The sequence below is a fragment of the Pagrus pagrus genome (assembly GCF_965226575.1).
Source record: "Pagrus pagrus genome assembly, chromosome: 2".
Taxonomy (NCBI): domain Eukaryota; kingdom Metazoa; phylum Chordata; class Actinopteri; order Spariformes; family Sparidae; genus Pagrus; species Pagrus pagrus.
The window spans coordinates 17,615,305-17,635,957 of record NC_140186.1 but is presented as its reverse complement, the minus strand read 5'-3'; the positions used below and the strand labels follow the sequence as shown (position 1 = coordinate 17,635,957).

The following is a 20,653-nucleotide window of genomic DNA, read 5'->3' as shown; positions in this document are numbered from 1 at the left end:
CAACTAACTTGTCGCTTTGATTTAAATCTGTAAATGTATAACTATCACTCTGTATTAAGACAAAAGAAAGTCACTTATCCAAATTGTCAAGTTTTATTTCATCAGGGACAAATTCAAACAACAAGAGTATCACTTTGACACTTGAACAGCAGGGTTTGTTTTTTAATTTATTCTCAAGACGTCACAAAGTTGGCTGCCGTCTTGCTCATTCACCTTGCAAACAGGAGAAAACACCATTTACAGGACACACATGGATATTATCTCCAATTCCTCAGTCGATCACCACAGATCAGCAGCAGTGGTAAAACTGAGGCTGTGTCCACACCTCTGAAAAGTGCAACTCTGCTAAGGTGTACAACCTGCTGCTGTTCGGATATTTAATAAGTAGGCAAACCCACAACAGTAGTAAAAGTCCCCATTTTGGGGCTATAGGTATACAGCGTCCACAAACCCAACACATTGGTTTATATAGTATTTATTATCATTATCTTACTGTCCATTTAAATGAACCAAATAAAACACATTACAATAATAGCCTTGCCCTTCACCACTTGCCACCGTGAGTTCAGACTCAGCAAGTTGTGTTATTGTAGTCTCTTCAAGCTTCAGAGTCGAGCTTTGTCAGCCATACATGAATGTGAATCAGTCTGTCAGCAAGAGTGGGACAGTCTTCTGCACAAAGCCAGCTTTAACAGCTCACACGTAATATGGATTAGTAATGCAGTTATTTGAGAGATTTGTGATTATGTCAAGGAGAAGATAAAGAGGTCTAACAGAGGAGTGTGTGATGTTTTACTGATGAACAAGTAATAAGACGTTGCTCTATTTTGTGACTGCGTGTGTCTGGCTGGCTGGGGGAGCAGTGTGCGTGTATGTGTGAGCTCAGGGCTGGCTCTGGATGTGTCTGCGCAGCTCCTGGGCCTTATCCCTCAAGTCTGGTCTGCTGTCGGACTGCAGCGTTGACAGGGAGCGCTGCAGCTGTTCCCGGCTCTTCACCGACACACAGTCCCACTGTTCACTCTCTGTTAACATCACACAGGCAAAACAGTATTTCATCAGTGACACCTTAATCAATAATCTAATCAATGTCTGTACCACATTTCATGGCAATCTGGCATCCTGAATAGTTGTTCAGATATTTTACTTAAAATCACAAATGTGAAAATGATGGTGGCACTAGAGTAAAAGCCAAGGGGAACACCTTACGATCAATTGTCTGAGAACCATGAAAGTCAGTACAAAATTTCAGTCCTATTGAAATTAGCTCCTGACAGAGGGTGTGTTATCATATACAGTCATGGAAAAAATTATTAGACCACCCTTTTTTTCTTCAATTTCTTGTTCATTTTAATGCCTGGTACCACTAAAGGTACATTTGTTTGGACAAATATAATGATAACAACAAAAATAGCTCATAAGAGTTTAATTGAAGAGCTGATATCTAGCCATTTTCCATGGTTTTCTTGATAATAACCACAATCACTTAAGTTCTTACATCAATAGCTATGGCACTGTACTGCCAAAAACAGTGCTTTTAGGCATTCCATGTTTTCTTTTCTGTCTCTTTTAGTCACATGATACACACAGGAGTTAGTACTTGATTGCATAACCATTGTTTTTGATGACTGCAGCCATGCGTCTTGGCATGCTCTCCACCAGCTTCTGACATTGTTCCGCTGTCACAGCAGCCCATTCCTGTTGCACAAATTCAAACAAATTTGCTTTGTTTTTGGGCTTGTGGTTCTCCATTTTGAGTTTGATGATTTTCCACAGGTTTTCCATTGGATTTAGATCTGGTGATTGAGCAGGCCAAGGCATGGTTCGAATGTTCTGGTTCTCCATCCAGGCTTTAACTGACCTTGCCGTGTGGCAAGGGGCATTGTCTTGTTGGAAAATCCAGTCATTCGAGGCAGGAAAGAGTTTTCCAGCTGATGGAAGAAGACTGTTTTCAAGAGTAGCCCTGTACATGACCTGGTTCATTCGCCCTTCACACAATTGCATTTGCCCTGTTCCACCCATACTGAAACAACCCCAGATCATTACTGATCCACCCCCATGTTTTACTGTAGGGGCAAGACAGTCTGGTTTGTAGGCTTCTCCAGGCCTCCTCCTAACCAGTAAGTTGGCTGGAGTGGGCATCAACTCAAAATTGGATTCATCACTGAAGAGAACCTTAGCCCATTCATTGACAGTCCAATCCTTGTGATCCCTAGCAAAGAGTAACCGGGTCTTCCGCTGCCTTTCGTTGATGAAGGGCTTCTTCTGTGCCCTGTGTGACTTCAGATCAGCTTCAAGAAGTCGGTTTCGAACTGTCCTTGCCGAACAAGTCACATTTCTCGACAGTGCCCACTCATTTTTAAGGTCCCTGGAGGTCTGACGACGATTCCTGACACAGGAACGGATGAGTGCACGGTCATCTCGTGGGGTAGAAAGACGTTTCCTGCCTCGACCAGCTAGCAATTTGGTAGTACCATGTTTGGCTTGTTTTTTCTTGGTGTAATGAACGGCTGTCTTGGAGATCTTCAGTTTTTTGGCTACCTGTCTCTCACTCATACCACTTTCCAGCAGTGCCAAGATGGCTCCCTTTGTGGCTTCACATAATTCTTTTGTTTTAGGCATTATGTGAGAGCTGACAACTTCTGAGTTGTGCTACGGCTTGAATGTAAGCAGGAAACCACTCCAGGCCTTTGCATGTGCAGTGCTGCTTATGACATGAAATGGCCTCTTATATACCCTGGGAATACAATTCAGCTTAAGCATGTCAAATAGGACAAAGTATTATGTAATCAGCTGCATTTTTTGTCGTGTTCATTGTATTCTTCAGGTAATATACCTTTAGTGGTACCAGGAATTAAAATGAAAAAGAAATTGAAGAAAACAAGGGTGGTCTAATAATTTTTTCCATGACTGTAACTGCCTCTTATTGTTTGAATATATTGCACATCCAATGACCATAAGCGAAAACCCCCTCTTGTAGAAAAACACGGCTCTGCTCACATTCAAACTGAACTCTGAAGAATACACTTTAAGCTTTTATTCTTAGTAGAAATAAATACTCACCTCCAGTTCTCTTTACGATCAGATCCACAACTGACAAGGCCTCTGTCCTCACAGAGGAGTAACTTTTGTTTTCTGGAATGGAAAAAACACAAATACGGTGAGAAAATGCTGCAGGCATATTAGACTATAACTGAGGGAGACGGGTGAGGTTCTTACCTAAAGGGTAAGTGAGAGCAGCACAGGTGTCTGTGAGGATCTGCGACAATGCATTGACGTCTTCGTTGCCTTTATCTAGCAGCAATAACCTGTGGAGAGAAACAGTGTGTTTAAACAATAATTTCAAAACACAAAGTACAAGAAAAAGTTGGTAAAGCTCTTGCTTGTCTGTTCCTTACCCCTGGAAGTATGCCTTCATGGACTGTAGAACACCAAGCTGGACTTTCCAGGTGCTCAGCTTGAGCTTCTCACACATCATACTGCACACCTCCATCTGGAAACGAGCTACACACACACACACAGTGTTCAGAACATTCCTTGGCAGAGGCCACATCTCAGCTTCCCAGCAGCCCACCCACCTGTTGTTTTAAAGGTGGTGGAGTGAGTGTGACAAATGCTGCCATGGTATTCGAGCGATATGATGCAGCTTATAATTTTGTTCACATGACATTTGGCAAACTTTGAATGGCTCACTTGTTGAATATAATCAATATAATCTCAGTCATGTTCAGTGAACAACAGACAAAAAGAAAATAGAGAAAGCATCTTTTTTTGTATCATGGGGGAATGTAATATGTCATAATCATAGCACCAGTGCTTCCATGTCTGTGTGGGAAAAATTACATGTATACCATGTTATACCATCTCTACTGGGGGCAGGCAGAAATAATAGTTTGAATATGATTTTGCACGTTACTGCCGTACATGAGGACCATCACAAACTGGGGCCAAGGCTCAAAGGAGCAACTGTGGTCTGCAACATGAGCAGCAACTGGCAGAGGGAGTCAAAATGTGTACCACTGTGTTCATCTTCAAAAAAGAATATTAAAAAAAATCTTGCTGCATTATATTGTTGTGGCGTTACTCAGTGTCCAGGATTTTGAAAAAAGTGTGGATTAGTGTGTATTAGTTTCCCTGAACCAGTGAACTTCTATCTAATCAGTGGTCCAGTTGTGTCTGTTCTAAAGATAAACTCACCTTGAGTCTGTGAGTTTCTTGGCCAAGCCTTTCCAAGAGTCTCAAAAGCACAGAGAAGAGCTTCTGTCTGCAGCTCTTTCTCCTTCACATCTCTGTCATCATCATCATCGTCCAGTGACCTCGGTGATGTACCACCGCTCTCTGGGCAGCTCTGTTGGGAATCAGAAAGATAGACTGAGCCAAGTTGTAATGCAGTTAGATCTTCAAATATGGCATTACCGTCACAAACAAGCTATGAAACGAGTAGATGTGATTGAACCTTCTTGATCAGAGGGAAAAGGATCTCTGCCAAGACGCTGAAACGGTCTTCCTGGCTGCTATGAAGCACGTCTCCAGCACAGCGCAAAGCAGCCATTTTGTACACCAGACTCTCCTTACGACATTCCTTTAACACGAGCTCCAGCACCTCAGAGATGGTGGGCTGGCCTGCACAAGGCTTCTGAAGCTCCACGCTAAATTCCAGAGGAAGAATGGAAAACAATAAATATCCTCAGTTATCCTTCAAATAAATGGCATTTATGAGAAGAGAAGTTCTGCGAGGAGCCTCACCTGCATTTGGAGACCACTGATCCAATGGCTTTCAACAGCTCCTCCTGAAATAAAAAAAAAAGATATCAAACAAAAAAAAGACAAATAATACATTTTCATTTCATCATTTTTTTATTTTTTTTTTAACTGTTGTTGTTTAATCATTACCTTGCCAGCCCATGTGCGTCCAGATAATCCCTGCATTAGAGCCGTTAACACCATGCCAAGGTGTGGTGCTACCAATGAGCCTGTCTGTTCCTTGGCAACGGTTGCCATGGCAGCAGCACCCTGAGCCTTCATCTTCCAGGACTGGGACTGCAGCGCGGTCTGCGTGAGAGCGATCAGCTCCGTCATGTAGAGTCTGATACCTCCAAAGCTTCCTAGAGTCAAAGACAAGTGTGAAGAGTAAAAGGTTACGTTATCACAGTGACAAAATAGCTACAGATGTTATGATTGGTGTTGAATCAGCTGGTGCTCTTCTGTTTGAGTGTTTCTCACCTGGAACGTTCTCCTGCCAGACCTCACCCCACAGTGTGGCGTCATGGCTCTCCCCTTTCTCCTCGTCAGGGCCTGGAGCCTGATGCATTCCCAGGAATGCCAGCGGCAGAGCCACCCCGGCATGGCCCTTCAGCACATCGGGACTGTAGTGGCTGATGGCGTGCACGGTCAATGCGCATGAGGACTTGTACACTGGCTCTGGGAGTAAGACAGTTTGTTACCGTTTGGTTTAATGTACATAAAAAAAATCATTATATTTTGAGGAAAATGGTGAATTCCTTACCTTCTTTCTCCAAGTACCAGTTGTTGAGCTTCAGTAGGAGTTTCTCTACACTGCTGTCCTTTGCTGTCTGATGGAAAAACAAGTGACAACCCATGCTTAGTCACTGAGAGCAACCTATGGTGTGATTAATGTAATAAGACTGCTTAACAGATGTGTTGCTTACCCTGACTAGATGTCCCAAAGCAAAGGCAAATTGTTTCTGTACTACGGTGCTTCTGTCATGGATACCACTCAGCAGGGCACTCATCAGTTTACCTGAAGACACCAAAATATCTTTATATTAGTTCACTTGCTTTAAACAGTAAACATATTACAGAAATAGTTAAGCATATCTATAACTTACCTGAGTATGGAGTGAGATCCTGCGGGCACTGCACTGTGAGTGAAACAATGACACTAGCACAGCCTCCCTAAAGCCGAGAAAAGAGATTAATATAAATACACTAACACGATATCTTTAAGTACGTTACAAACAAGTGTATTTGAAAGACAAAATCCACCATTTACACACAATCTAAGAATTACATAAGTATTTGTCTACCTTGGTGCCCAAGCCTACTCCACTCTTGAGCAGCTCACAGAGCCTTGGAACCAGTTCTCCCAGTACAGAAACATCCAGGTGCTGCAGACACTGAACACAGGGAAAACACAAGACAGATCTTACCGCCGTTCGTTATGTTTTATAAAGTAGGAACCTTAAATTTTTTCCTGTGACACCTAGAAACAGGGTCTAACACCCTCAAGAGACTCAGCAGTTACTAAGCAGTCTTTTTCTCACCATGTTGACGGTCTCCATCATGGGAGAGGACTTGGCAGCACTCAGCCTGGCAGCATCCATGGCACTCTATAGAAACAGAATGAACCGAACACTCATATAGGGTCTAACCTGTGAGAAAACTTAAGGCTTTGGTTACCAGACAATGTAGAGGATGCAGCAGACAGCTGAGGTTACCTTCTCTTGCTCTGTGGCTCTGAGACTGAGGTAGTTGAGGACCTGAGGCTCCAGGGTGCTGAGGGCCTCCAGCAGGGCAGGGATCAACCGGGAAGCATGGGGCTTTAGTCTGGCACCGGCTGTCTTACTGATCTTCACCAGAGTTTGGATACTGGACGGAAAAAATAAAATAGATTGGTGGAGAGAAAATAAGGCAGACGTTGATGCGACACGAAATTACAACCTGGTAATGTGGTGACTGGAAGACGAACAAAAGAGCCATGACATATTAGAAAACTGCATCTGTAAATTTTTCCTTGCCTTGGTGGTTTTAATGAACCATAATTCAAAGCATAAAAAAATGGCAAATCACTGCCAACACAAGACATTGCCTGTTCACAACTTGATCTTTCCAGGATCATATGTAGGTAAACCGCATGTTGAGAAGAATCTGGTTTGCTTTTGCAGTTGTTTAACAAAAACAGTGGAAAACATTCAACATCTTTCAACATGGGCTGAGTTTTAAACTGTCATGCTCCAAAAAACATCCACATCCTGTTTGCCATCTACTCCCACAACCTAAATGCTAGTTTTGTAACTAACAGACACACAGCAAGTGACCTCAATATGAGCTGTTACCTTAGTGAGCGGACCTCTGATACATTGCTAACGATGCCTTTCTCCAGAAGGGTCGGTAACATCACTGCCACAGTTCTCTGGGCTGCAGAGCCTGTAGACTCACACATACGAGTACACACCTGGACAGAGAGAAGGAGATATTACTGACACTTGGACATGCTCGTTTACAGAAAAGATTTACAAACAGGCCAATTCTGTGACAACCAACTTTACCTTACTGAGTGTCTTCAGTGTTAGGTCTGCAGCTTTCCTCACAGATTCCTGAAATGCAAAATGTCAATGTCAGAATCACATTATAAAATCATGAAAGAAATCAAAACCGGATCTCTACCTGTAATGTGTCTATAGTAATGTGTGTAATGTGTGTAATGTGTGTAAGTCATGTCTCCTGTCCATAGCCCTTTTCACACAGAGACTCTGCATTATCTCTGCAGTGGAGGTTCGCCAATTCTCCGCCTTTGTTTGTTCACACATAACCAAGCAGCTCTGGCATAAAGCCGCACCAGTGTGTCAATTCAATTTACAGCACTCCGGCGCTGGGGATCCGAAAGAGGTGTGACGGTACACGTCATGATGTTGACACCTATGTGTTTTTTTCAAAATGTTTCGCCCGGTGTCCACCTGTAAATCTAAACATGTACCTGCTGACTGTTTACAATCATATGGATGCAGTTAAAATGTGTTGTGACTGAGATCCAGACCCACCATGCATCCTAGAAAGTGTCAAAGTTACATTTTTCTCTCTAAATTACATAATTACAGAACTATTTACAAATACCATCTGTTGCTCTTGTGATCATTTCTGGCTAACCTTGATGTCATCAAGGACTCTGAACAGTGTCTCCCATATTTCCGCTAGGTGATCGATGAGGTCATCAGCTTGGCGGCCGCGAATCAGGTCATTCAGGGCCAGGCAGCTGGAAGGAAAATCCATTAATCAAAAACACATTTGTTTCTGACATTTACATTACAGTGTAGGCTTCCAGCTGACATTCTTTTACTGAACAGGTTGCAATTACTGTAAGAGAAGAAACTACTTTTGATAGATAATGATAATTACAATGATCATATTGTTTAGTACGATTACAAAAGTTACAATGATTACAATGTGCAAAAATCCCAAATAAACTCATGGCATAAGAGGAATATCTCTTGTCATGACACTAAATTGTTGCTGGTAAAACCAGTTTAGTGTGTATTGTTATTGTACCTGGACTCGCGCACTCTCCAGGTGTTACTGGTCAAGTTGGAAATGACATCCTGCAGAATCTCCTTCAAATACTTATCCACCTGAAACACATCAGAACAAACAAGCATGCTCCCATTACCTCTAATGACAGTAGATTACTACATCTTGTGTATTTTTGTGAGTTCACCAGGCTCAGCTCTTACCAGGGTTTTATCAGTGACCAGGGCATCCCAGATGCTGGTCATGGCCTGGCGAATGCTCAGGTTAGGGTCAAACTGGTAGCGGTACAGACGGGGTATGAGCTGGGGCAGGAATGGAGCCAGCTGCTCTCCGGCCTTAGCTGCGATCATGTGGAAACCAAAAGCTGCTCCCTGAAAGGAGGAGAGGTCAGGTGGAAGGAAAAGTGAAACAGATGGAAGGAAAATTGGGACGTGTGTTAGCTGACAAAGAGGTTTGAGAGTATGATGCATAAGCAGGATACCTTGCGGGAGGTCCACATGGCATGATGATTGGCCAGGTTCATGAACTTGTAGACGAGATCTGGTTGGTTCAGGTCACTTGCCAATGAGCAGAGCTCCTTGTATGTGGTCAGGCCGTGACTGCCAGGAGCCATCGATGCAAGAAGTAGAACAAGGTCAATTTGTGCACACAGAACCCACAGAAATAGACATTTTTAGCTTTTTCATTACATTTGGACACACAAAAGAGCAAAAAAATGTCTTAAAGCAGTGACATATGACTTACCCATCAGGTGTTTTCCCCAAACCTTCTCCTTGGAACACCTCTGTGTCGTCTGAAACAGCATGTTTCACTCTGTTTGCAAAGATGAAGAAGAATATAACAATATCTTTACACACTTAAAATACACACTTATTTATTCCTCCTCTAGAGAGAGCATGTTTCAACCTTCTGTGACCCTCTCTCATTTCATTCCTTTCTCCTTTACTCAACCATCCACTCACCTTTTGCCAGTCATGAGTGTTTCCACCAGGGTTGACACCAGTTTCTGCTGGTCACCCTCTCCTCCCATCTCATAGACGAGGCCCAGGCCTTTAGATGCCACATCCTGACTCAACTCTAGGTGAAAGAAGAAAAAGAGTGATGGATGAGGACTTGGGAAAGACAGAGAGCAAGCAGTGATGGCTGTTTGCTCTGTAATGTCGAACAGATAAATTTGAAAAGCACTGGCTGGTGTCAGTAATGAGAACTCGCTTCTTACCATCAGGGTCTGAGAGAACAGAGATGAATGCCACTTGGATCTCCTTCAAATGGGACTGTAGGCGCAAAGGGAGAAGAGAATTATTCACATTACAAACAAAAGTGACTCAACATATGTAGATGAAAAGAGTAAATTCTGCCTTTAAGCAGTCACGATTATCTTTGACATTAAATGACATTAATAAATACAATATATTATACTATTATACTGCAATAAAACTGTGATACCAATTTGTCTTTAGATTCAGACCCATATTGTTGCACAATAGACCCACCGTGATTTCCTTGTGTTGGCTGAGTTTCTTGACCAGGGAGAGCAGCCATATGCAGGATGCCTGACGGACGTGGGGGTTCTGGCTGGGTATATACTTGGCCAGGATGGAGTTGAGGACCCAAGGAACCACATCATTGTTTTTCATATCTAGCAAGGAAAGGAAGAGAACAATTTACATGTCTAGTTTTGTTGAGGGATCATCTGATGTTTAGATAAAAATTAACTATTAACTACTAACTATAAGTCTGATTACTAGTAATGCAGAGCTACAAGACAGAAACTGTGTTTTTCATCAGCAAACATTTTAATGTGACAATCACTGTCATCATGCGAGAAATAGCCTGACGAATCTGACCACTTGAATAACTGCAATGTGGACAGTCAGCCTCAAAACATACTTGACAACAAAATCAGATATGCATGATCATTTGAGTAATTAATTTTTGTACATGAACAAACATGTACATCAACTGTTTAAAGTGCATTTCGACTACCACAGGACAGCTGAGAGGTACGTACTTTGTGGTGGGCTGTACTGGTCCTCAGTGCAGGTCCATGGGTCTCTGGCAGCTCCTGAGCTGGTGCCCACTGCAGCACTGGTTATAGCCTCTCCAACTGTGAACTGCAGCTCCACCTGCTTGGCCTAAAGAGAGAAAATGTGAGATTTTTTCCATAGAAAACTTCACAGAGAGACCAGACCAAAAATCTGAAGAAATCTGTTAAACAGGTAGACTTCTTGCCTAACAATAGATTTTTAAAAGACTATTTGTTTTTCTCAATCAGGGAACATACACACATCCCAGACAAATTACATTTTACAGCTATTACTTTCAATCAAGTAGCTTGTGCCTACTAACTCTAACTCTAATATTTGTTAGTTCTGCTTTTGCTGTCTTTTTGAAGCCCTGCATTGCTCTACCTCTACAGAATCCATCAGACCCTGCAGCAGCTTCTTCTGATGGGGGAAGTCTCCATCTCCCACAGGTAGGTAACCCAACGTTTGGATTGATCGCTCCTTCATCTGGAAGAGGCGGAAACAAACCGCATGATATAAGTTGCAAATATTTTAGTTGAAGATCTGAGTTGTCATTAATATATAGAGCAGGAATGGAGTATAGTAACATGTCATCACAAAGGAAATATCACAGCAAGCGCTTCCTTTTGTTGAGTCCCAGGTTACCTTTGTGCTCTCCTTGCCAGAGGGGATGCGAGCCAGCAGGTTTTCTACAGCTGACAGTTTGGTGAAGCCGTCCCCCTCTGCAGGTATCAGCAGGGGGCCGTTCCGCCCAATTTCTCCTAGAGCTGTGCACGCTGCTACCGCCAGCAGTGCACTACTGCTGTCTAGGAAGGAACCTGGATGGAAACACATACAGGTTGATAAACCCATAATGAGCGGATTGAATCATTTGTGTTGACATAAAAAATGTAATGGCAAAAAAAAAAAAAGGAAAAATATTTAGTAATAGAAAGAAGATTAACAATTCCCTTTATGTCTCCTTCTCAGAATCCAGGCAAATCAATTGAAACTTAACATCAATTTATTGCACTCTAAACCTACTAGAGTCAATAAATGGAGCCAATAATGAAACCAAAATAATAACATACCAATTGTCTTGGTGGCCATGGCAACAAGTTCATCATCTTCTTGGGAGGTGATGCTCATTGGCTGCTCCATGTTGTGTGTAGAGTCACTCGAGGTGAGAGCTTTCTTCCTGCTCATGTATCTTCCCACCATGTAGCCGAGAGCCAAAATGGCGCCATGCTGAGTCTCAGGACTCTGTGGTTCAACAAAACCAATAAACAGTTACTGAAGGGAAAAAAGCACACTTTGAAAGTACAAAAAACTAAATAGAGACAAAGCGGCTTACATGGTTGTCTTTGGTGATTTTGACCAGGTTGTGAACAGCCATCTGCAGCTCGTTGCCAGTCATGGTGGAAATCACCAAAGCGTACAGCTGGGCTGCAAGCTCCCTCATGTCCTCCTTATTTGTGTTCATCAGACTCTGGAGAAGAGAGAAACAGCTGTGAAATGTGAATTAGGCTCCAATATCATAGGATGCTAAATGATGGGCTAATTGTTTAGTGGTGCTGATATTCATCTCACTAATTGGAGCACAATAAAAGTCAATGGAGAGTTGCCTCCAACCAACATCTAATTAAACACACAAATAGATAAAATACTCACTTTAATCCAGTCAATTTTATCAACATATCTGGGGGCCAGTTTCTCTGGGCAGACAGACACCACCTCTAGTAGACAGTACATAACTGGGATTCCTGTTGAGAGCAAACACATTTCCACAATTAAGATCACAATAAACCCCACAACACTTTGCATATGTTACTCATTATGGGTTCAATAAACAATGACACCCTCGCTTTTTCTGTTCCACTTTATTGAACTTAACTGAAGACAATTCTGAGTCAGAGTGATAAATATAAGCTATATTTAATTATCGCTAAGAAGCCCATACTAACAGAGGAGACCTGACTTAATTATGTAGTATAATAGAACGGCCCTAAGGATAGAGCAAGTTTAACTTCTCTCACCCCCGACAGCAGACAGCAGCTGCTGCAGTAGATCCATGTACACATGAACAGGGTTAGCCTCAGAACCCTTTGACACTGAAGGCTGATGCTCAGAGGTCAGCAATGTGTGGACGTAGCGACCGATGGCTGGTGCATCATCCTGCATGTCTGTCAGACGTGCGGACATAGGCGTGGCCCCAGCGCTGTAGGCCAAACACATCCTCAGGTAGAGCACAATCTGGAGACAATGGAACAGAAAAATTAGGTGTCTGCAGGGGAAAAAAAGTGAAATTCATCCATGTCTCAGATTAATATTTACCTCCCCAAATGCAGATGGGTTGAAAGGAATAGTGGAGGTTCCAACAATGTACTTTGCTGGAGTCTTGATCCTCTGAGCTGCCTGATAACAACATTACAAATAAGCAATAAGATTCATTATTTCTTTCACCAAAAAAATGGCTGCCTTGTAATCTGGATGCATCACCTCCAAGATGATGACAAATACGGACAGAGCCTCACCTTCTCTTGGACATAGGCCACCATGTCAGGAAATGATGGCATTGGCTTTGGTCCCTCCTTCTCCGAGCTTTTGGTTGGAAAAGCTCTCAGAGCCCTCTGGGCCTCCCCAGCGACTTCCTCCCTCCTAAAACATAAATGATCGCATTTTAGCTTCTGCATCACTCAGGAACATAAACAATTAACACCCATTGAACACTCATTTCAGTTTCTTAGTTATGAAATAATAAGTCCTTCAAGATTCACAAAATGCTGATGGTATATTCATGCTGCAATCTATTAACCATTATGTTCAACTTTTTTGTGTTTTGGGACTTACGGATCACCAGCTGCCAGGAGCAGCAGGTATCTTGATGGCACATGATCAGGAGCAAACACTGTGCTGGCAAACTTCATGGCCACCTGACGAACTTGCACCTCCGGCTGCACAAAAAAAAAAAAAGGTTGTTTAATTTGCCTCATGCCTAGTTATCAATTTAGTCAACATTAATGATTTTTCAATTCGTAATCCAACATCTATTTTGCCTGTGTACACTCACCTTTCCAATGTATGCAGCCACCAGGGCCTCCATCAGGTTCAGCAGTGCCCCCTGTAGGTTGGCATAAGCTCCAACCATCATAGACAAAGCTTCTTGGATGGCAAGACGGACATCAGCCTCCTCCTGAAGAAGATGCAGAATTATGGAAATGTCAATATCAGATGCACCACTGTGGTCTCTTCAGAATATAGGCCTAGAAAAAGATTATACAATAAACTAGTACTGTTGTTTTTATTTTATTTATTGTTGTGTGCTGCTGAGTTTTATGTGAATTTAATGTCCTTTTTGCGAGAGCTCTTTTACCTACCTTGCACATGGACTCAAAAAACTGCTGTACAAGTGCAATATCCTTTGTGAAGAGCTGCGGCATGCGGCTGGAGGGGACATAAAAGTAGAATATTATTTATTTCTAAAATTCCACACCAAGCTGGCAGTGTTTTCAGGGAAATGAGAGGCATTTTATTTTACCTGGACAGCTTTCCAACAGCAGAGTAGGCAACACATAGCAACTTAGGATCCTGCAAGGACAAATGTTGTTGATAAGGTATTAGTCAAATTAATGACTGAGTTGCAGTTTAAATGTGTGTTGCCATTAGTAGTTTTACCTCCTTGTATTCATTGATGAGCTTGGTAAGACCATTAAGCAGCATCAGTCCCAACGGTTTATTAGTGTCGGGACATCTGGAAAACAAAAAGCCCAAATATATATATTTTTAAAAAAAATTAAAATAACAACAACACAGAAATTAAAAATGGCTAAATATACAAAAGGAAAAAGTGCACTCTTACACCATGCAGATGTGATGGACAAACTGCAAGGTGAGAGACAGCAGTTTGTTGTTGGTGTTGGCTCCAAACAGACCGTCATAGACAACCTGTGGAGGAAAGAAATGATTGTACCATACACTGCCTAATGACACACTATAACATGTGTTTTCAAAATTTAAGCCATGAAAATTGAGAATACACAAAAACTACAAACATTGGGCAAAGAGCTTACCTGGATATTAGCTGGAAAGCACTCTGCAGCCAGTCGTGACCGCAGAAGATGTGGCAAGATCTTCAGTTTGACTCTTGTGCTCACTGGCTCGTGTTTCAGCTCTTGCTTCATATTGCCACCCTGGTGCGCATGCAAAAACAGTGTTATATATTTAATATGTATACATATAAAAACTCTTAGATTAAGTGTGAAAGTCAAATGGCGAGTTTACAAACCTTTGTTTTAAGAGGAACATCCCCCAGATACACCTTGTACATCTTGTTGATAATTAGAGGATTGTTCCAATCGATGATGCTGGAGGGTGATAAAACAAGTGAATTAACAATTACGTTAATTGAGGTTTATACTCTAAACATTTCTTTCTGATTGATATAGAGACCAGCCATAGCCTGAAGTAAATGTTGGCAACAAATGGCAAAGAATCAATCAGAGATTAATGATTTTAACAGGTCTAAAAAGGTGCATGTAGTGATTTAGTAATTCCTTGTGTGATTTACTCAGTTTGAGGAAGATTACGGAGTAGATGACTTGATAATTCGTAAGAACATAAGAACCAGAGATGATTTAAGCTCCTTCACTTACCTCTGTTTGCTCCTCAACTCCAGATCAGCTGCAGTGGCCACACTGTGTCGGGTGTCGCTTGATGCCACTACCAGATGCACCACTGTCTCCACCTCTGGGACTTGCTTTGCCTCAATGAACTTCACTATGCCCAGTTTACACTGTTGATACCGAATACACAAAATGGAAGCTGATCAGTGATAATCAAACACAATAAAATGTGTACAACACTTACATATACACAAAAAAACAGTATACAGCCCTTAAAATACAGGGGCTTACATATAAACTTGCTTTGTTTAAAAACTGTGTTAAATTTTTGATATATCTTGAATTTAAGGAAATTAGCTTTTGGGATAGACTCAAGCTTTACCCAGTGAATATACATAAACCTATAAACTGCCTAAACTGACAAAACATGACCACTACTGATCCTCCAGCTTCAGTTGTCGTACCTGCTCTAGCTGCTCAGCGCTCCACTGAGCCTCTCCAATCACCCTCTTGGCAGCGTAGACACTCATCCCTGGGGGAGGCTGGGGGAGACCCTGGCCACCCGCAGCCACTGTCCCCTCTGCAGAACCTCCCTGGGAGGAGGAGGGAGCAGGACGAGTCGGGGATTCATTTAGCACAAACCTAGGGACGCCGAAGAAAAAAAAATGTAGTTTAAAAGCTAAAATGCTTTTTAGGTGAACAACTAATCAACTCATTTCACTGGAGCAAGGCCACACAATATACTAAGCAGATAGCAGGACCTCACCCATAAGGCATCAGTAGAACATCTAACATGAACTCCTGCAGCAGCTGCACTGTCTTCGGCCTCTCAGTTAGGTTAAAATGAGAAGCATTCTTGGAGGTGTCCGCAGGATACTTCATGTGGTAAAGAGTCGGAATCAGCAGATGCATCAGGCTGAGAGAAGATAGAGAGAGCGAAGTGAGTCCAACAATGAATGGAAAGGGTCAACCTCATATAAAAAGGACTGAGGCAATATCTGTGCTCAACTTTCAATTGTGTCTGAAAAACATACTGTTAATTGAGTATTGTGATAATAGTAAACGTCATTAAGCATCAGAAGGTGTGTGGGTGTATGTGTCCGCTCACCTGTCCTGCTGTGGTTGTGGCTTGCCTTCCATGGCAGTGAGAAGGGTGGGGGCCAGCTCACACTGCTTCCCCACCTCCAGACGTGGGTAGCCCATTTTGATGTAGATGATTGTGAAATTCTACAAAATACACAAATTAGACAATTACCACACCTGTCTCAAACAATGGACAAACACCTAGATGAAGACAACTAAATAAGTTATAAGTTAGTACAACTTATTATTTGTAAACTCACATAATTACTTTTGCACTATACTCTCAATAAATAATCTCTCCACAAATAGAAAGGTAAATGGCCTGTTTATAAATAGCACTTTTCTGATCTTAGCTTTACAAAACAAGTCAGAATTCACCCATTCACACACACACATCCATGCACTGGTGCCAGAGGCTACCATGCAAGGCACCACCTGCGATAACCATTGATACACACTCACACACTGACGCAAGACATGGACATAGCAGGGGCCAGGATTCGAACCACCGACCCTCCGACTGGTGGACAATTACCTCCTGAGCCACACCCAACCATTAGGGCTTGAATGAACCTCAACCATTTTGAAATTGCTCCACACCTTTACCAGTCATGCATTATAAGACCAATCCTGTCAAATGTATTCTTACCGTCACAAAGGAGGCGGCTGCAGGGTCCTGGTACTGTACCAGCAAAGTTTCTACTGGTAACTGAATCTTGGGTCGGCTTTTTATCCTCTTGTTCAGGTGGACCAACAGCTCCATGACCTAGCAGAGGAGGCACAGAAAGGTGATGGTGGTTTGATTAGAGAAAAACTAATACATAACCAACAAATCTATCACTGAGACTCACTGGCTCCTTAAGAGCATATTTGCATTAGCAGGAGGTGACTCTGTATATATACATTTGAAGTTATATGGGTTTATGTTAGGATTTGGTTAAAAAGAAGCAAATATTTGAGGGGAAGGTTCTGCTGTCGGCATTAGGCTGTAACTTATACACATTTTTCTGAGGTGTAGCTATGGAGCACAGACTCAAGTGTCATAGTAATCTCTTCAGGCGCAGAGATAGGCAACACCCCTCTTACTTTCTTCCGCACACCCTCCTGAACGCTGGAGAGCTTGAGGAGCACAGGGGGTAGGAACTTGGAGATAATGTCCTGTAGCTGCTCATCTGTTTCTGCATGGCCCAGGCGGAGGAACACTCGCTCCAGTTGATCTGTCAAAAAAAGACACATTGAACACCTTGATTAACCTCTTATATCTCATGTTGTAGGTGGTATATGTCATACTCAAAGAAAAAAAAAACGCTTAACATGAGATCTACTGAAGGCAATACATCTGTTATAATTAATCTAGCAATGGCTTTTCATTCAGATATAAAAGTACACCCATTTCCAATTGGGTGTGTGCATCCAGACGGGGAAGGCAGTCTGTGCGACCTTCAAAACAAACAATGTGAACTATAAACAGACAGTCCCTCATGCATGTTGCTCAGGTTTGGCTATTAACTCGCCCTGCCAGCTGCTGTGTTGGTGCAACCATCACCCAGCCCTGCCTTCTTTCTCTCGGCATGGCTCACCAACCAGCTAGCTACCACAACTGACAGACTATCAACGTATTTCTACACCACGCCACCGGCTTCTCACAACCAGTGACACCATGCGCAATTAATCACGGGTGCCCTAAATATTGAAGTTTTAAATCCACACCTTAAATGCGTGATTGATGAAGATATATTAACAGCCTACGTGATAGTTTCATTTTGACCATGACTGGGCAAACGGCCTCCTCCTGACGTTAGCATTCTAGCTAGCAGTGTAGCTGAGCAGCTAGCTACCGTTCGTCTCCAGTTTTTTTTACAAGAAGCGAGCTTTATGGAGACTTTAAAAACATCCCAGTCGTTACAATTACGCAGGTCTGTTGTTCTGTAGGTGTTTGGCGGCCACTGACGCGACATTTTAAGAGATATTAAACACAGATAACGCAGAGAGAAACTTACTGAGTTCATCCTGGGCAGCCATGTTTGCAGAAAGTCATTAGCGACCCTCCCAGTTTGCAGAGTGTCACTGCACTCAGCAGAGCCACTCCTCAGCAGCTGCCTCATCACACACACACACACACACACACACACACACACACACACACACACACACACACACACACACTGGCACCAACATAACTCATCATTTTATATTGCACAAGTAAATATAACCGAGGTTTATGAGCATGACACAATGATAGTAATAACTCTTGCTTAAATACAATACATGCTCCACTACAATAATACACCATGATGTCATTTAGATGCTCTATGCTGCTGTTTTCTTCTGATATGTCACACCTGCATATACATATAAAGTTCACTTAAATTGTTTTTATTATTTTGATAACACATTGATTACCGGCTTTATTTACATTTAGTCAGTGATTCATTGGATCATTATTGTGCCGCATCACTGTATTGTTCAAACTGCACAATAGATTTTCAGCCTCCTGTCCACTTAAATCTTCAGTTGTCCTTTTTCTTATTTATTTATCAGATTATTTGAAAGAGGCATTACATCTAACTATAATGTAACCCATGCGATCTTTATTCAGACTTCTAGCCATGGCTAATTTGCAGCTCTCGTCCCTAGTTAGGCTTTTGGGGGAATAAAACGCAAAATACAACTCTCCAAAAATAGATTTAAAAACTAACAATAAAACAGACATGGACAAGTAGTCACTACGGACTGAATATTTTACATCAACAGTTAATATTTTATTGTAATAAATACAGCGGTAGGTACATACTGCACATTATGCAGCTGCTCTGTAAAATAAATTACAACAACATTTTCCATACCTTATAATACTGTAAAAAAAATAAATAAATAACAGTATAGTACTGTACTTCATTCACATTATGGTTGTTTGACATAAACATTTTACTGTATATCTTCGCTGTCCTGAATATAGGCATCGACATTACATCCAAGCCACTAACATACAGTTAATCACGTTCATGTACATATTTCATGGTTAGAAGTCATTGAATTGCCACATTTCACAGAGCACAACCTGAGAGTATAGACATTTGGGTACCACTTACTTCTAAATAAAAGGGTAATTAAGTTGATTTTTCATAACTGTTAGTCAATCAGTTAACTATATTTAGTTAAAAGCCATTGATAAGAACAACGTTTGTGTTGTCAGGCTGGTAAATCCTTCTCCAGTATGGCACTTCTTTATAGATATTAATTAATAAATAATCTTGTGTAGCACATGTGAAAATAATACAATTCATGATGGCAAAATCCCATTTAGTCCCTTCAGTTTCAGCCTGACGCACTTTCATGATTTATTCTGACCCTTAAAGGGTAACTCCACCAATTTTACACATTAAAGTGTGCTTAAAGGTCTCAGGTAGAGCTTCTACCACTGCATGTGTAGAATAAAACCTCTTGTGGCTTCAGAGGAAGCTGCATGTAATCTGATAAACTGCCTCCAGTGATGTCACTCAGCGGCTGAGTTGCATTGTGGGCAATGTAGGCGCCAGATTAAGTTACAATTTCTAAAATGTACCTTAGCAAGTGGTACCATAATTTGTTTGTTATTTGCAGTGATGCAATATTATTAATTACATTTACTTAAGTACGGTACTTATGTATAATTTTGAGTACTTTGTGTTTCCACTTTCTGCTACTTTATACTTCCACTCAACTACATTTTGGAGGCAAAATATTGTACTTTTACTCCTCTACATTTATTTGATAACTTCAGTAACTAGTGACTTTGCAGATTGTATTCTCCATACAAACGTTAATAAACACAGAGGCAAGTGAAAGAAGAAATATCACTTGATGTCACATCTTTTAAGATTAATGAACGTCTACATTTAGTTTCAGTTTTACTTTTGCATATAAATCTATTTATTGAGACATCTATTTACTTATTTATTTTTGATTTTGGCAGCTTCAATCCTTCATAGAACCAGAGCCAACGTAGCACAATTTTAAATTATTATATTTGATCTGCAATTGGACCCAATCAATCAAACAAACAAACAAACAAACAAGCAAACAACAAACAGAAAAGGGTGATTTTTATAATCACAACACAGCTTAAAATTGGATCTAATAGTCAAGGCAAACTTTTGATACTAAAGTACAGTTCATACCAGATACTTTAAGACTTTTGCTGAAGTACTATTAGTATGGAGGACTTTCACTTTTACCAAAGTAATATTAACACAATATCTTTACTTCTATTCAAGTATAATTTCTGGGTACTTTTGCAACACTGGTTATTTTTGATTATATATATATATTTTGTCAGTCAATATTCATGGTGCTGTAAAGAAAAACTCATCATTTCCTCTGTAGAAAACAAAAATATTTTCTTTTAGACTTATTTTAATTTATTTTGTTTTTATCATAGCCCTATATTTCTTACTGTATTTTATATAGATCTTTTAAATGTACATTCTACCGTTGTTCTTGTTATTATTCTTATTATATTATATTTCATAAACTTTTTTAAATCAAATGTTATGTGCAATATTTAATTTTATTTCTATTATAATTTTTCTATCTTTTCATTAACTACTCAGTTAGTTGCAACTGGTCTTTATTAGTCTTTAAACTCGTTTCTATGCCACGTTTTCTTTATTCAATCACTTTAAAGCGCTGTGAACTGTT

At 41.1% G+C, this 20,653-nt stretch overlaps 1 protein-coding gene across 2 annotated transcripts; it reads right to left on the bottom strand.

Annotated features, from left to right (window-relative positions):
• Positions 1 to 72: 72 nt before the first annotated feature.
• ecpas (Ecm29 proteasome adaptor and scaffold) lies at positions 73 to 18,041 on the bottom strand. 2 transcript variants are annotated; one of them, XM_084341022.1, is made up of 49 exons: positions 17,974 to 18,041; positions 17,060 to 17,190; positions 16,623 to 16,739; positions 15,999 to 16,117; positions 15,657 to 15,806; positions 15,355 to 15,532; positions 14,921 to 15,060; positions 14,554 to 14,632; positions 14,339 to 14,458; positions 14,128 to 14,213; positions 13,944 to 14,019; positions 13,807 to 13,856; positions 13,646 to 13,712; positions 13,339 to 13,461; positions 13,119 to 13,222; positions 12,803 to 12,926; positions 12,603 to 12,683; positions 12,305 to 12,521; positions 11,940 to 12,031; positions 11,623 to 11,757; positions 11,360 to 11,531; positions 10,935 to 11,107; positions 10,674 to 10,775; positions 10,274 to 10,397; positions 9,756 to 9,901; positions 9,482 to 9,536; positions 9,225 to 9,339; positions 9,007 to 9,075; positions 8,744 to 8,861; positions 8,466 to 8,633; positions 8,284 to 8,363; positions 7,885 to 7,990; positions 7,287 to 7,334; positions 7,074 to 7,192; positions 6,456 to 6,606; positions 6,282 to 6,347; positions 6,045 to 6,134; positions 5,847 to 5,913; positions 5,667 to 5,758; positions 5,504 to 5,570; positions 5,221 to 5,418; positions 4,891 to 5,102; positions 4,744 to 4,787; positions 4,454 to 4,646; positions 4,195 to 4,345; positions 3,396 to 3,501; positions 3,217 to 3,305; positions 3,061 to 3,132; positions 73 to 1,022 (listed from the first exon to the last, which is right to left on the bottom strand). In XM_084341022.1, the coding sequence occupies exons 1-49, from the start codon at positions 17,993 to 17,995 to the stop codon at positions 883 to 885; spliced, it is 5,544 nt and encodes a 1,847-aa protein (XP_084197148.1). In that variant the 5' UTR covers positions 17,996 to 18,041; the 3' UTR covers positions 73 to 882. The 2 variants fall into 2 exon arrangements, with proteins under 2 accessions (XP_084197148.1, XP_084197149.1); XM_084341023.1 differs by lacking the exon at positions 17,974 to 18,041 and adding an exon at positions 17,684 to 17,702.
• Between the last annotated feature and the right edge of the window lie 2,612 nt (positions 18,042 to 20,653).